Here is a 16,753-nt window from a genome sequence, read left to right as displayed (position 1 = left end):
AAAAGAGAGAGTGAGCAAGCACTTCACATCATCTCCGAGCCCCTCGATTCTGCATGAAATCCCCAGACCTCGCCCTTCCCGCACCACTGAAGCCTCCACCCATCCCTCTACCGCCCCAATCCAACACCACGCCTCGAAATCCTAAATACCATCTCCAAAAACACCCAATAAAATATAGCTCCAAACTCTAGTCTCTCTAAAAGCGTCACAAACAAGCGGAAAATACGTGTATCCGCATCCGAAATTCCTACAAGCTTTCCACTGCCGGCATCAACACGGTACACCTCCTCGAGACGAATACGCGAGAATTAGCGGGTCCACAAGTCTACCCCATCCACGACCATCAATCATTATTCATTGAATCAAACAGCTGTTCGGTCCAACGAAACTTCTTTGTAGACGAATATTATTGTGCCTCGATGCTAATTGTGAAAGACTAATCAAGCTTGAAATAGAATTCAGATGTATGAAGGCAGCCCTAGTAGTATCAAAGATCCAGAAAAAGCCCAGATAACCCCCAATGTTGAAATTGAAAACAATACATCTCTTCCGGAATATTCAAGCTAGAAGTATCTGGACATTGATGAGAATAAAAAGTAGTTATGGGTGATTGAGAGGAATTGCGCCGCGTATGAAATACTTCATAGAATGAGGAAAAATCATGAGAAGGAAGAGAGTTTCTCCCGAGTAGGGTTTATATGAAAAGCTTCTTTGTAGTTGAGACGCATTGTTTACACATGTATGTATACTATATTATATTTTGACTCCAAGCATAAGCATCTATGTATATGGGTACGCCCGATATCAGGGAAGAGAAATAAATCCATCTCAACTATTCAAAGCTATACTTACGCGTTCAAGTACCCCCAAAATGCCATGGTAATTTATACACACACAAGAGTAAATACCCCCCCCCCCAAAATGCCAAGTCTCCTAGCCCAACCTATCTCCCTCCAAACATCATATCACTCGCTAAGCTTTCCATCCTCGTCATCTTATCCTCTCTCCCATCAGCAATTTACAATAATGCACCTACACCCGTCTCCAACCAGCCAATCACTCACCCATCTCTTCGACAACTCAACCGACGACGTCACCTCGCCATGGCACTGTGCATCTACCAAACCGTTCCCAACGCACACCTCCATTTTCAAAATCCTCTGGAACGGCGAGTCCCTTAACCCCGTACAATATTCCACCATGCATTTCCAATCGCCAACAGATCAGATCCCTTAACGTATTAAAAACGACCATGTGTTCCAGTTTCAAATACCAGTATCAGGTACCTATATAAACATAACGATTCCCAAGAAACATTGTGAGACTACTACGATAATATTGTGCCCCAACTTGTATTCATATTCAAGCGGACATTCCGCCCGGTTGCGATGGCGATATCGATTATAATGAGTAATATTTGACGTTGTTGGTGACGGCTTATAATCTTACGCAGATGGATAGGAGTTCTGTGAATGGTTTTGCTAGGGTAATTTTTCTCGGGTGTGTTTATCGTAGAGATGAGAGGATGGGAATTTGAAGAGGGGGTTGTGGAGTTGGAGTATAGAGTATAAAAATATACACATCCTTCAATACAATATCAATAAACCCCTTTTTTCCATACCCCCCTCCCCCCCAAAAAACATAAAATTAACAAACATCTAACAACACCACCATTCCGAACAACCCAGACAATACAAACCGACTCCACTCCACTCCAGTCCATCTCCTCCCAATTCCCAACTCCCAACTCCCACTCCAAACACAGATTTCAGATAATACAACAAGTTATAAGTTAGAAGTTAGAAGTTATAATCCAATCATATTGTACCTACCCAGTATCATCACATAACCAACCATACATCAAATACCTAGGTATTTGACACTATATTATCAAATCAAACAATACCCAATCCCTCACCCCTAGCTACCTAGCTAGCTATGTATCTTCAATTACAACATAACACAACACAACACAACACAACACAACCATCCGATCAGATTCGATCCGATCAAATTTCCAACCCTCTCTGCCTCTCTAGGTAGCCACACCAAGCACTCAAAAAAGTACCTAGCCATCTCAAATTCTCAATCTCGCCATCATATCCATCATATTCCCATATCCCCGCATCTCCAAACAAGTACGATTTGCGACTTCGGGAAACCGTGGTAATATCTGGAATCATATTTCTTTAACCCTTTCGGCTAATGTTGTATATCTACCTATGTACTACCTAGGTAGGTATATGTAAACTGGGAATTACTATTCTCGGAGTGGAAGGATTTATTCGTATCTCATTTCATAAGTATATATGTTCTTGCGAAGAGCAATCATGTTGATACTTGTACGTGGTTGTCTTTGTAACCCTCGAGTTCTTGAGTAGAGTTTGCAAAGCTAAAGTTGAATTATTTGAATTATTTAGTAGAGGTATATTGTTGTCAACTCATGTTTTGATTTGTGTTACTATCCTCATTGTGTGTATATAACACTATTTATAATTTTACACCGAGGTATGAGCAAAATCAAGAGTTGAATGAAGACTTGAGAGCTCAACCAAAAGACGACATATATCACGTGAGAGATCATCACGAGGACATTCTTCAACGTCAGTTGTTCATCTGCTCTAAGCCCCCAACCTTTACACAACTCTGATTGGCAATACCAGTCTGCACACAGCCTCGACAGCTTAATCACGACGACCATCCCCCATTCTCCAAACGGTAAGCAGGCCAGTTCACGAGGACCTTTCGAACCCCAGATTCTCGCACTAAGTCGGTCCTAGCCGATCCACGAGATAAGCAATGCGAGGATCTTGGCATGCCAGTACCGACACGATCGTGAAATGCCTTATCTGCCAATTGCCATCTCTTCTTGATCCTGTATAGAGATTGGGAATGCGGACTGCGGAATGTAACCAAAGAGGTTTCTGGTGCGACGCAGGAAAATGAGCTATCACGTTCCTCTGGGCATACTGGACCATCACACCTGGGCAGAAATGCAACGATCGTCGATTTGCACATTATATTTCCGACGAGGCGAGATGCGAAGGTAATTTTTGAAATGTCATGCTTCTTCGAGAACAAATGAGGAAGTTCGAAGTTGCTTGGTACCTGGAAAGTGGATCATCTTGGACATTTTCTGTCCTATCATATCTTATTGATAACAGTATTCCCTAAGCATACACTTGCAGGAGCCTCTTCAGCTCTTTTGGCGTTTTGGGACGGAAAGGATGAATGTGATATCGTGGGGAAGAAGGGAAAAGTCTGACATGCCATTTGTTGTAAGCAGAACATTTTTGATTACTTTGATTGCTCTAAACTTTCCAAGGGTAATCCATGGGGAAGTGAGTCAGAAAGCTCTGCTGATCCCAACTTAAGCCTTTTTCAAAAGACCCTTGGTTTTGCATGTTTGTGGGCTCGTGGAGTCGTGGGTTTGTATCTTGACGGAAATGAAAACCATGCGGCAGGATTGTATTTGGGAGTTGTGAGGCTATCCTTAGTCGAATTTGTATGAGATGTGGAGAATCTCAAGTTTCCCCGTACAGGATGCCGGAAAATCAGCATCTTTATCCTTGATACTACAAGGGTTATGACTTTCTTAACTGCGATTTAATCATGTAACTGCAAAACTTTGGAAGCTGCTTGAAAATTTTAAATCAATTACAAACAAGGGCAAGGAAAGATATCCTTCCAAAATCAGACCATATCCCCAAAATAATCAAAGAGAAAAAAAAAACTGTCAAGAAAAAGGGACCTCGGTCGGAAATGATTGATTGATGATTGAACTTTTGTTGAATTTCAATTTCGGGTAATTATTTCGTGCAGTAAAAAAACTCTTACGCCCAACAGGCGCGACAACCTAACCATGAAAATGATGAAACAAATTAAAAGATCAGAAAAAAATCAACATAGCGGATCAGTTTGACTGACGTGGCCAAAGAGTTTTCTCGTGATAGGGAAGGAAACAACCAAAATGCAGATAAAAGACATTTTGATGAAGCATGAAGGATTTCATGACCCACAGGACCACATTGAACAAAAAAAATCGTCCAAACGCCCAAGAACCCAAGAACCCAAGATGCACCAATGTCAGTTACCAATATACCAATGTATCATTGTACATGATGTTCCTAGGTAGGTATCCATCCGGCAATTTCGTTGTCGCGGCAGCACAGCATTCAATTTCACTTCAGCTCATACAACAGGAAGGTGGATCTAGGGCGAGATTGACTCCTTCTCTTTCTGCGTATTCTGTACAGTAGTAGTACAGTAGTGAGAAATCAATTGATAGGACAATAAATGGCTTGGTACAAACACAGATACAACAGGATGGATGAACACCTCCAAAGTGGTTACCGGCTGAGATTTGAGTGAGATTGAATAGATTGATATTCATATCCATATGCACACCCATCCACCTCCAAGCTGTGTATCCGGACTTCCGGCCAAGTTCATGAATAAGAATGATGCAGTTAGTATCACACACCTCGTAGTGCGTCCCTATGTATAGGAGAGGAGTAGCGAGAAGTAGGTAACATATGAAGTACAGACTAAGTACATACTTAAGGCAGGTACTGTAGTACATAACGTAACTCTTATTTCTCTCAAAGGACGAGCTGAGCCAAAGAGAAGAAGAAGATTATCCAAAGAGAAGGTCGGCTCATCACAGACTCACATCACAGTACACAGTACAAGACGAATAACTCGACAACGACACGCACGCATGGAAGAACAATGAGCATATAATCAATCATGTGATTCTGAATGATATAATAATGATGCTGATTAAATTCTTAGGCGAATGTAGGAAAGTATAATAAATTGGCCGATACAGTACTCCATAACCGTTGAAGAAAAAATCACCATATTAGGAAAAAGAAGTGTGTGACTTGTGAGTATTCCGTAAGCTGTGACGGATACAGATCCAGCTGATACAGATGTTATCTTGATTCTCCACATGCCAAAATAAAACAACTTCATCATCCTTTCACCTCACCCTGGCAAAGTAATGAGCTACAGTCCCTTCGTAAGCCTTCTCGAAGGAAGTTCCTCCAGGCGTTCAAGGATGTCTGTATGGAAAAGATGGGTTGAAAAAGAATGGATCAGGGTCGCTCTTGCTTTGCATATTATCCGAATTGTTACCATATATGTGATACGGAAGAGAGTCGAATGCAGTAAAGTAAGTGAGTAAAAGTAAGTATGTACAATAGAATAGAATAGAATACAATACAATATAATACAATACAATACAATACAATACAATACAATACAATACAATACAATACAATACAATACAATACAATACAATACAATACAATACAATACAATACAATACAATACAATACAATACAATACAATACAATACAATACAATACAATACAATACAATACAATACAATACAATACAATACAATACAATACAATACAATACAATACAATACAATACAATACAATACACCACACAACAGCACAGCAGAGCCATGTGTTGATAATTCATTGCTGCAAATACAAACAGATAAACGAATGAGAACTTCCTTTCCTTTTTCCTCTCCTCTCCCTTTATCATTATTGGAGAAGACAGGAAGAAAAGGAAAGCAACGCTCTCTTACTCGAGTACCGAGATATGGATTTCCATGATTTAACTTTCTAATCTAATCTGTTCTGTCCAATCTTCTTAGCTTTGATTGCTTCCAAGCCTCGAATTGGGTAGATCCATTGACAACAATTGACGTACTTTCGCACTTGATCGTTTCTCAATGCCCAAAAGCTTATCCGATCTGCATACTAGTGACCATTAGATAGTAAACACAAGAGGATAGCGAGGATAGTTTATTACTCCAGATTTCCCTCCCTTTAGAGCTGATACTAAATGTCATGAAAGTCTCCAGTCAATCGATCAATCAATCAGTCAAGTCAGTCTCAGTCTCAGTCAAACAGTCAGTCAATCAATCAATCAATCAGTCTGTTAGTCAGTCAGTCAGACAAGTCAAATCTACTCCGTACTTACTAGTCATCTAAAAGTAGCCAAGTAGATTCATCATCATCATCATCATTATCATCGCTTATCTCCTCCCTTCGCTTCCTGCCTTCCTGCCTTCTCTCCTTCCTAGCTTATCTTTTAATAAGGCTATCGGCCCCTTCCTCAAAAGTCATTCTTCCAAAGTTACAAACTTACGACCTACCGGTATCTTAGCCTTCATTTTAAAGTGCCTACCTAAGTACCTAGTGATTCACTTCAAAATCAGCTTGAACTATCTCTGTCGATTGACTTCTGCTTAATAAACATATCTACATTCATTTCCTTCTCGTTCTCCCCTGTTCTCATCTCAATACACTCTCAACACACCTTTGGTAAATTAAAAGGTTGAATTCATTACACTCCTTCTCTATCAAATCGACCATATAACTACTATATAGTAGTATCACTTCCTTTGGTGTTATCATACCAACATCCACATCCTACCCGTTATCCCGACAATCATATCATGATAAGCTCTTGAATCACCGTACAATCCAAGTACTGCGATCATTGACTTTCAGTATTGTCCATTTGGAAATTATGCAAAACAGCTCGATATCCCTTCCGATAAGATTTTATAAATTGTTTTCCATTCAGAATTCTTCCTACTTTTCCAAGAACGAATCCGTTGACGTATTATTCAAATCCCGACAAATCTGGTTTCTATCAAGTAATAAATACACACAACTGGTTTATGCGGTAACTCTCAGGGCACGCGAGCAACAAGATGCCTACCTCATTCTCATTATTCACAACACAAAAGCCGAAATCGAAACCTTCGACTTCAACTCCAGCTTCTTCTTCTACCAACCCAAATTCCAATCTCAGTTATGAACAAACCTCAGATATCATGCCAAAGTCAACTTTCGGTACTGATGTTACGACCACATTTACGTCTTCGCCAGTGGTGATTCCTACAAGAAGTCACCACGATAGTTTCAAAAATGGTTTAGGATTCGAGCCAAGGAAGGATCGTCGTCAAACTACCAAAAATCACTCGGTGCGATCGAGTCGTCGCCCCTACGATGCCCATTCGCCGGATGCTATTCCTCCCTCGGTCGCTGCCTTGTTGGCGATTACGGCCATTCCGCCTCCCAGATCAAATAGGAATGCTCGCACACATGGTATATCAAGACAAAGATTGACAGTGGATGCTATATTAAAACATACTGCTGTATCGGAAAAAGAACTTAGTATAACATTTGGTATGAGTCCCATGGAATTATTGTTGAGTCCTCCAGAAGAAACCGATTCGACCGATTGTTACAGTTCGGAGAATGGTCCGGGATCAGTCATATCAAGTAGGACTACATCCAGCGAGTCTGTACCATCTTTGGACGATGCTTCCCTTAGTGATGCATCAACTCCACCAGGCTCAATATTAACACCGAGTTCAAGAGGGCGAAGGTCTCTACCAACCAGGAGGTATCAGCCAACATTTGCAGGCGAGGATACTCTGCACGACCATCCTTTATCAGATGTCGATGTTGAAGAGCTTGACTTTAGAGTCTTTCAGAGACCATCCGATTTACCCAAGGATCAACAGAATACCACCGGCGTCGAACCCCCACGCCGCAAGTCCGCGTTTAAATCAAATTTAACTGCATCACTGCGTGCTTTAAGGTCTGCGGCAAAATCATTTTCGAGTCTCACAACACCTATGATTACGCCTGATGATTTTCTTACAAGATCTATCATGTCAATTGACCCGAAGGTCCCATTTACGGATGAAAGGATGCCACCTTTGCTGGTTGATGCACCCACTCCAGCACTACGTCGGTATCTTAACCCCACAACAAATGCTCCCACGGATGCTCATGTGCCAACATCTCTTACCCAAACAATGAGTGCTACACAATGCACAGCATCTATTCAAATGCAAACATACAAGGTTTCCAAGTCATCAAAAGATACGCCACCAACCGGACTCAATAGACGCAGACAAGGAAATTCCGAGGAAGCCTTTGCCGAGGTCGCGACCGGCCCAGTCGCACGTCAACGCGACATGAGGGAGAACAGTGATTTTATTCGAATTGCAGTTATGGAAATGGCCATGAGGAAAAATGGGAAATTGGACGACCGCAAACCAGGAAGAGCAAGATGGGCTCTACCACCCAGACAAGCATCCAGCAAGCCTTACGAAATTGGAAACGATGGAGTTCCTCTTCGATGGACTGCAATTACTTATTAAACAGAATTAGATATTCACATCATCTACCTGGCACAATTCATGCGACACCTTCTTCGACTAGATTTAGCTTCTCAAGACTTTACTATTTTAGTGGCATTGGACTGGTTCAAACTTAATGATTCATGAGTTCCGACGGACGGATCTCAAGCGGTACTTACCTACGCTTCATTACCGGATACACCTCTTTTCATATACCGAGTTCCGACCTTCTAGAACCACACTGGTCCCACATGTTCGGATTCCCCCGATCTGTCTATGGGTGGGTGTATCCGCCCCATTGATTGATTCAATTTATCCACTTTTACCCTGGAGCACGAAAAAAGGCTGTTCGCACGATGACACATGAAATCTTGGGTGTTTTGCTTTCGATTGAAAATTTTATCAGTCGGTAGAGGAATTCCGACTACAAATTTTTACTTGGCATTGTGATGGACTGGCTTTTACCCAGTATATTACATATTTGGTCAAACAATCGAATAGCAGCTTTTGGTTTGAAATTTCCCTGGACTGGAAGGACTGTCAGATCGACGGTCGCAGATGGCTGTCGAATATCATGTGTATGGCTGGAGTTGAAGATTCTCTAGTACTGACTGGTATGACATGGCATGGTGAAGAAAGCCAGGTTCAAGCAGATCCTTTACAAAAAGGAAGAGAAAAAAATGGAATTGAGATGGCGGGTAAAGTCGGAGTGGTCTGATGATTCTTTGGACAGGTTAATAACCCTAGTGATGAGGAGATGGGAATTTTCGAAATCCAGTTGTGCGGGCGGAAATGCAGGTCCAAAAGACAAGGACCCACTGCTATTATCTCATCCCACATGCGAGAATGAAACTTGTTATGCACCTAGGGTCCGCAGGCGTGGTTCTGCATACCAATTACGAAATACAAATGCGAGTGTTAATTAGCGGTGGCGGATGAATAACTTTCATTTACGACTGATTATTTTATGAATACATTGGAGGAGTTTGGGATTTGAACTTTTCATACATTGGGCTGCGATAGCGATAGCGAGTGAGCGGTTTAAAGGAGTTTTCATTAGAAACGGCTCGTCCAATACGACTTGGGTTGTTTTATTACTTTTCTTTACATTGGAGTTATATATGGATTGGGGTTTCAGATGAGGGAGGGATTGATGGATGGATGGCTAGGGCATTGGGACGAGTTTGACATTATACTGGCTGGAAATTTTCCAATACCTACCCTGGTGGAATGGGAGGAAATAGAATATAAGAATATGAAGAGAAATCGAAGATACAAACAATACTTCTTGGGTACTTACGTGATAACCACGCAAGCTTAATTATGAGAATCATTGTGAATGAATGGATGTATTTATGTGTGAAGAAAAATACTGTAGAAGTGGTGATATTGTCGTTTCCAGAAATCCAGCTGATTGTGCCCAGCCTACCAACTTGGAATGGAAATCGTTCTTGGTGTCTGAAGATACTGCATCTGATGAAATGCTTCGTCTATATCAAATCATGGATACATAGATAAGTAATCAAACATGCAGACCAGTAGTACGTAGAAGAAGATTAGATGAGATGCACATCAGCATGAACTTAATAAACAATCATTCATTCCCTAATTATTTATAAAGCCATTACAAAATTGATAAATGGATTCACTCACTCAGAAGAATATCGCAAAGTAATTTCGAGTTGTTGTTGTTGATGTTTATTTTAGATATAAAATTGTTTTCTTTTTTCCCCCATAGGGCTGATTGGTGAGGAATGGAAGGAAGTATTTCTTTCAACCTGCCATCGTTAATCTATTTTTAGGCTTGGTAAACTGAGCTTAGGGTATGCTTTCATGCTACTATGATACTACAATGCGGCGTCTGAGCTGCGGGCCATGCCTAGCTTTAGTGCCTGGAACCAATAATTAGCTAGACCCGGATGGCTGCAAACGTGGATGGAAGAAAGTTTAATATCTAGATCTCCTATTAGGGTGCATGAGGACATATAATACCTGCATTTTGCAAAAGTTTATTGCGACGGTGATTGATTATTTGATTATGAGGAGGATTGCTGTATTCACTTTGTTGCTTTTTTAACGGGGACGATTAAATAATCGAATTGATTGTCAGGTTCTGATTCTGATGGGTGTGCAATTGATGGAATATTCGGTTTGACATGTCTCATAAGCAATGATCTTATGACGGGATTATCAAAGGACTCCACTATACGCCGAATACTACAATACGTATGGTAGAGGTCGATACGAGTACCTTACATACCTATTCCTACCTACCTACCAGTTTATCTTTAATTGCCGGATTGTAACATTCACGAAACCTTGAGCCGCAAAATACCTTGCATCCGTATCCGTCCCAAATGATCTCGAAATATCAATTCTTTGCGTCGCGGGCTTTACCAATGAAGGGTGCATTCTAGCATTGCATTGCAATATGATAGGAGAGGATATCAGTTGGATAGTTCGCAGTGACTGGTACCATGGCTACAATGGCAGACGCGAATTTAGATGGTAAGGGTAGTACGACTCCGGGAAGGATTACTCGGCCGGAAACTGCGGGCGCGAAGAATACACACTCTGATACCACGTCGACATCTGCCCCTGGGAATTCAACATCAGCATCGGCGTCGGCTTCGGCTTCGACTTCAACTTTGCATTCTAATTCGAGTACGACGACATCTTCTCCACAGCGAATTAATATAAACTATAATCCGAGTACAAATTCGCTTCGAAATATAAATACGGGAGGAGCGGGGATCGAAACGGGAAACGGGGAGAGGAACGGGCGCAGCGCAGAGTGCGGCATTGACGGGTGCGGCGCTGGCTTTTTCGAATGCGAAGGGCAAGTTGACGCCGGTGGTGCCGAATAAGTTTGCGGGTAAAACACAATGGGAGGGAATGGTTTTGGGGGGGAGAGATGGCGCATTGGCGGCTGCTACGAAGGCGGGGGTTGGAGGGGGGAGGGTCCCCTAATAATGGAGGAGGGAGAGCGAGAAGTCCGTCTAAGGTTTCGGTGATGGATGCGGGGATGGGAGGTGGACAGCAGATATATGGATATCAAAAAGTAGGGAGGGAAAGGACAGGGGAGAGTGAAACGGATGGGGGGAGTGTTAGTGGAGGACCGGAATATCGAGGAGGACAGAGAATGCCTCAAAACCGAAATCAAAGACCGAATGGACATTTACTTCCCCCATTTTCGGGTGTATCGGAAACCAGTCCGAAGGTGAAAAATAATTCGGCGGCATTTATGGCGGCTAATTTGGCGGCAAAGAGAAGTCGGGAAAGTAGCCCGAATCACACGGGTCAAAATTATGGGATCGGAATAGGGAAACAGGCAAGTCCATTGCCGAGTAGAAGACAGAGTTATGCGAGTTCGATTGATAGTACGGATAGGAGAGTGGATCTATCGAGTATTCCTCCTACGTCTAATTTGGTGGAGATGTGGGAGCAGCCGGATAAGGGAGTGAAGAAGGGAGGAGGGCTTGTGAGTAATAGGGGAAACGAGATTGTGAATAGACAGGATCAGAAAAGACCTGCTTCGAGTCATGCGCCTATACCTGTTTTGAAACCGGCAGGGCTGGCCAGACCGGTTTCTTCTCATGCTTCGGAGTCCTCAGTGAAACCTCGAATTGCTTCTGAGCAAGCCACTATTTCTGAGCAAATCAAGTCGAAGTCGAAGCCTGTGGTACATCCACGACCTCCTTCTTCGCAAGCTTCAGTGTCTGGGCCCTCAAAATCTGACGTACAGCCTCGACCCGTTTCCTCCCATACTACTAGTTCCGAAGGTCCAAAACCATCTCCTAAACCTCTAGCGCAGAAGCCTGTCATACACAATACTCGGCCTGCTTCTTCTCATGGCCCAACACCTGATCTTTCTACAAAACCTTCAATGCAAAAACCCTCCCAGCCAGTTTCTTCTCACGGACCCGTACCTGTGAAACCGTCAGTAAAACCCTCGCTACAATCTATTCGACCTACGTCCTCTCATACTTCGGAATCTACTGAACCATCCTCGAAGGCTTCGATAAAAAAGCCCTCTTTACCGCCCCCACGACGCACGCCTGCTAATCTCTCTGCATCGGGAGATCAATCGACAAATCTTCCCATGCATGCACCTCAGCCACGTTCAATGCAATCTCCTATATTGACAACAGCTCACAGAACTGAACCAACCTCGGAATCTTCCAATCAACCATCAAGGCATCCTTCTACCACAAAAACTCCTCGTAGATCCTCTAAACCCATACCGCTGTCTAGAAAACCAGTGTCTAGTCAATCCTACAATAACGATGCTGACGATGATGGATCCTCGGACGATTCATTCGTATCTGCATCCTCTCAACCTAAACCCAAATCTCCCTCCTTGCGTGCAAAAATAGCAGAGCAAAAACGACTTCAGTCGTCCAATTACGCCCCGAGCATGACTGCCGAAACTCTTTCCAATGCTATGGTAGCTGGATACCTTGCTTCATCACGTGCTTCCACTCCTTCTATATCTTCCGGAGTTATTCAACCTCCAGCTCCTCCTCCCCCTCGACGACTCAAGAAACTTTTCCAATCCGATCACTCGAGAACGCCTACACCCCCTCAGAGCACTTTATCAGCAAATGGAGTTCCGACTATGAAAACTACAATGCGGAAACCGAAAACGGAGAAAGAATTGAGGGAAGAAGAAGGAGAAGGGGAACGGAGAAGGGCTAAGAAACACTTGGTCAAGAAACATCCGAATAAACATGACGAGGGAAACCGAAAGAGGTGGAGAGATGAAATTACGGAGAAAGAAAGAAAAAGATATGAAGCGCTCTGGGCGAGTAATAAAGGTCTTTTCCCCTACACGATAGATCATCGTGGGGAAATGGTGGAAATTGAAGGCGCGGCGGATACGGTGCCGGGAATGGTGGTGAAAGATCTGTGGGAGAGGAGTAGATTGGGTGGAGATGTGTTGGAGGAGGCTTGGGAGTTGGTCCATGGGAAAGGATATTGGGGACGTCAGAAAGAAAAGCGATATGGCAGGTTGGAGAGAGATGAATTTGTGGTGGGTTTGTGGCTGATTGATCAGAGGTTGAAGGGGAGGAAGTTGCCCGCGAGGGTTAATCATAGTATTTGGGCGAGTGCGTCGTGATGGGTGGGGGATTAGCATGCAGATTGATTGATTGGTGGATTGATGGATTGATGGATGGGTTGGGTAAAAGATGGATTGGATTGAGTTACTTGAGCATGAGATATATGCTTGTGGGTATTCAGGAAGCTAGATAATAGGGACGCGGGGGTTAATAGAGTAAGAGGAGGAGAAGATTGGAAATCCTAAGAATAGCTCGCTCGCGCGAAGAGGGGGGTGTACATAGATAGAGTGGATTAGATCAGACTTGGATATTTGATTCGGTTGGGTTGATGTATTATATGGGTGAAGATGAGATTGTGTTGCGTGGCATTAGATTGAATGAGATCGAATGAGATTGGATTGGACTAATTGGATTATGGGATTATAGAATTAAGCTTGATACCTCCGCAGCGATGCTTAATTAGTATGTATGTATATAGCGAGATTGATGAGGGTAATTAATGCGTGGTATGGATTGGAATCAAATCCTGAATCTGATTTAGTCCGTGAGCACTACACTGCATTGCATTGAATATACGATTATAAGATTGACGATTACTATTATATCGAGTGAATGGATAAATAGAAGGATAGAAGGATAGATATAAACCCTAAACCACACCCATCACCCCCGCTTCGCATTCCCAACCCCTACTCCTCTCCACATACACCCACCCCACAAACCTCACACATCCCCTTCAGCACCACTCACAATCATGCGCTCACACCACTCCCACAACTCGGCACCCCGTCCCGCGTCCATCGCCGCGTAGATGTCTGCGTGCGGATGGCGATGGCGCGGCTGAATGCGTCCCCAGGGAATAATATACGCGCCTTGGTGTTGCGAGGTGAGGGGACTGAGTCCGGCGAAGAGCTCAGTGTAGGCACCGAGTTTGGCGGGGTGCAGGAGCAGGTTGATGAAGAATTTTGTGAGGGCCGGTTGCGTGCGGTAGGCTTGCGTTTGGAGGTTGCCCGGGTTTTGGATGAGCTGGGGGGTGGGGGAGGGGTGTTAGTTGAGGGTTGGGGGTTGGGGGAGGGATTTTGTGGGATGGGATGGTCGAGATGAGATGAGATGAGATGGGATGATGGAGAAAAGGATAGAAAAAAATATACATACACTTAAAATCCCCTCTCCTCCCCACCTTTTCCCCGCCTCAACCCCCATCATCCACCCCGCCGCCCTCGAAACCGCATAATCCACATACTCATTCCCACACCCCCCCCTCTCCAAATCTTGCATGCAAACACCCCCCTCAGGACTCTTCCCCTCGGCCATCCAACTCGTCGTCCACACAATCCTCACACTATTCTCCACACTCCCCCTCACCGCATTCCTCAAACAACCCAGCAGCATGCGCGTGAAATAATATGTCCCCACCACATTCACCCCCATATGACCCTCTATGCCCTGTTTCGTTTTCGTCCCCGGCGGCAATCCCCCTATCCCGGCATTATTCCACAGCACGTCGAGTTTTTCCTCGCGCGAGGAACATCTCAGCCGCGGTGCGGATGCTGTGGAAATCCATGAGGTCGAGTGGGAGGAAGACGAGATTTTCCGCGCGGGCAGGATCGCAGGCGGTGATTTCGGCGATGGCGGTGTGGGCGGAAGAGGAGCTGCGACTGCCCATGCAGATGGTGGCGTCGGTTGGGTAGAGCATTTTGATGAGCTCGTAGCCGACGCCTTGGTTGCCGCCGGTGACGAGGAAGACTTTGCCTTTTTGGGAGGGGAGGTCTTTTTCGGTGAAGAGGGGGGCGGGGGGGAAATATTGCGTGAGCATGGAGGTGAAGGCCATGTTGGAGTAGATGGATGAGAGATTGGCGGGAGGGATTTTGTGTTTTGGGGATTTTGTGTCTTGGGGAAATTGAGTTTGGGTGTTTGAGAAGAGAGAATAGGAAAAGTTTCTTTTCGTGAATGAAAGATTGAATGAATGAATGAAATGTGAGTTAGATATTTGTACTAATTGCAAACCAACATGTTGGTATTTGACTGTTTGCTGACACGCATACCCAGGTAATCTTACATCAACTCCATCTCCAACATCTTGGTATATTATTCCACTTAGAACGCAGTTTAGATGATTTACCAAAGCAAAGCTCGATGAGAAACTTCCACATTATGTTATTTTCTGCAAACCGAAGCTGCTACACAACAAAATAACCGTTTCTAAACTTCTTAAGAGAAAAAAAAACCTCCTAAAACTTGATATATCAAATACTTCACTTCATTTTGACTCTTACTCCTGGACTTCCAGTTTTCTCCCTCGTTGTGAGTGGTTCGAAGTAGCAATCTATATACAAATTCCCAATCTCATTCAAAGCGAAATTGAAGCTTCTAAACATCGTAGTAATAGAGTGCTCCAGTTTTGCACGAGGTAGCTGTATAAATACACATACTCGTGGTCTTTCTCTGTAGAACATGCCATATCGCTTGCTATCTCTTGACATTGGGGCCTTTGAGACCGGTGCTCAAGGATGAAGAAAAAGCCAGAGGGAAACACACACTCACCGTCTGGAAGAAATAACCAGGGCACTATTTTGCGCTTGCGGTGGCGTTCATGATTCATCAATCCAAAAACCGTCCCGATATTTCCATTCCAAGCTGATAAATACTCAAGATAGCCTAGTTTACCGATATGACGTCCATGAGACTACACGACTTCGTAGTATCACGGTTATGAATATAGATCTCTTGAGAGTTTAGAGGAATGATTGATCTTGCGAAACATGCCAGCTTGGATTGGCGATCATATTCGTTCGGATCTACCATAGATTCTGTGCGGAGCTACTTTGACTTGGTACTGGAAGTTGATATTTAAACGATATACTCACTCACACTCAAATACCAACCTTCCACATATAAAACAGATTAACAAACAACCTCACCACCTCACCATCTGACACATCTCCTCCATAACTATCCGAGTTTATACCCCTATTCACATATCCATGAATTACCTAGATACACATACCTAGATACCTAGATATATACCCCAACACCATAAAGCATACTATACATACCATATTATATCCGTAATAGTAATAGTAATTTAGTCCACATAGAACTTAATACATGTAATACAGATCATCTATACAGACCATCTATACAAATCACCCAACCCAATTCAATCCAACCCCCCTCAGTTTCTCTCCTCTAATCATCTACAAACCTTACAACTTCGCATCGTAATCTTTATATCGCAAAACTAATGCGTGATGACTCATATACCCAAGAGATGAACTTTCACTACCAGTAGTCCGAAAAACAAAATGAAAGCAAAGATGAAAACCCTGTGTTTCACTGATAAAAGTAAGATATTGATACTGGTATTGATATCTATATCTATATCTAATTCCCATTTCTCCTCTTCCATGATATCATCATCTCATCTAAGAACAAGTAAGTTATTACTACCTTGTCATTTCGTTTCATTCATTTCCATCTTCTCATCTTCCAAAGCCAACCCAACCAG

The 16,753-nt window shown here is 43.3% G+C and overlaps 6 protein-coding genes across 6 annotated transcripts; 3 read left to right on the top strand and 3 right to left on the bottom strand.

Moving 5' to 3' along the window:
- Positions 1-2,688: 2,688 nt before the first annotated feature.
- Positions 2,689-3,291, bottom strand: EAF02_006412 (uncharacterized protein; the record flags this gene model as incomplete). The annotated part of the gene is made up of 2 exons (XM_038902460.1): positions 2,689-3,108; positions 3,181-3,291. The coding sequence occupies 2 exons, from the start codon at positions 3,289-3,291 to the stop codon at positions 2,689-2,691; spliced, it is 531 nt and encodes a 176-aa protein (XP_038757680.1).
- A 3,451-nt stretch (positions 3,292-6,742) lies between these two features.
- Positions 6,743-8,206, top strand: EAF02_006411 (uncharacterized protein; the record flags this gene model as incomplete). The annotated part of the gene is made up of 1 exon (XM_038902459.1): positions 6,743-8,206. One exon carries the CDS (start codon positions 6,743-6,745, stop codon positions 8,204-8,206), a length of 1,464 nt encoding a protein of 487 aa, XP_038757679.1.
- A 2,456-nt stretch (positions 8,207-10,662) lies between these two features.
- Positions 10,663-11,052, top strand: EAF02_006410 (uncharacterized protein; the record flags this gene model as incomplete). Its single annotated transcript, XM_038902458.1, has 1 exon — positions 10,663-11,052. The coding sequence occupies one exon, from the start codon at positions 10,663-10,665 to the stop codon at positions 11,050-11,052; it is 390 nt and encodes a 129-aa protein (XP_038757678.1).
- Positions 11,053-11,198: 146 nt separating this feature from the next.
- Positions 11,199-13,749, top strand: EAF02_006409 (uncharacterized protein; the record flags this gene model as incomplete). Its single annotated transcript, XM_038902457.1, has 1 exon — positions 11,199-13,749. One exon carries the CDS (start codon positions 11,199-11,201, stop codon positions 13,302-13,304), a length of 2,106 nt encoding a protein of 701 aa, XP_038757677.1. The 3' UTR covers positions 13,305-13,749.
- Positions 13,750-13,968: 219 nt separating this feature from the next.
- Positions 13,969-14,559, bottom strand: EAF02_006408 (uncharacterized protein; the record flags this gene model as incomplete). Its single annotated transcript, XM_038902456.1, has 2 exons — positions 13,969-14,271; positions 14,401-14,559. 2 exons carry the CDS (start codon positions 14,557-14,559, stop codon positions 13,969-13,971), a joined length of 462 nt encoding a protein of 153 aa, XP_038757676.1.
- Positions 14,560-14,734: 175 nt separating this feature from the next.
- Positions 14,735-15,076, bottom strand: EAF02_006407 (uncharacterized protein; the record flags this gene model as incomplete). The annotated part of the gene is made up of 1 exon (XM_038902455.1): positions 14,735-15,076. One exon carries the CDS (start codon positions 15,074-15,076, stop codon positions 14,735-14,737), a length of 342 nt encoding a protein of 113 aa, XP_038757675.1.
- Positions 15,077-16,753: the final 1,677 nt, after the last annotated feature.

The sequence above is a fragment of the Botrytis sinoallii genome (genome assembly GCF_014898435.1).
Source record: "Botrytis sinoallii strain Bc 23 chromosome Unknown BSIN_010, whole genome shotgun sequence".
NCBI lineage: Eukaryota > Fungi > Ascomycota > Leotiomycetes > Helotiales > Sclerotiniaceae > Botrytis > Botrytis sinoallii.
The sequence above is the reverse complement of the archived record's forward strand: the minus strand, read 5'-3'. Positions and strand labels throughout refer to the sequence as shown.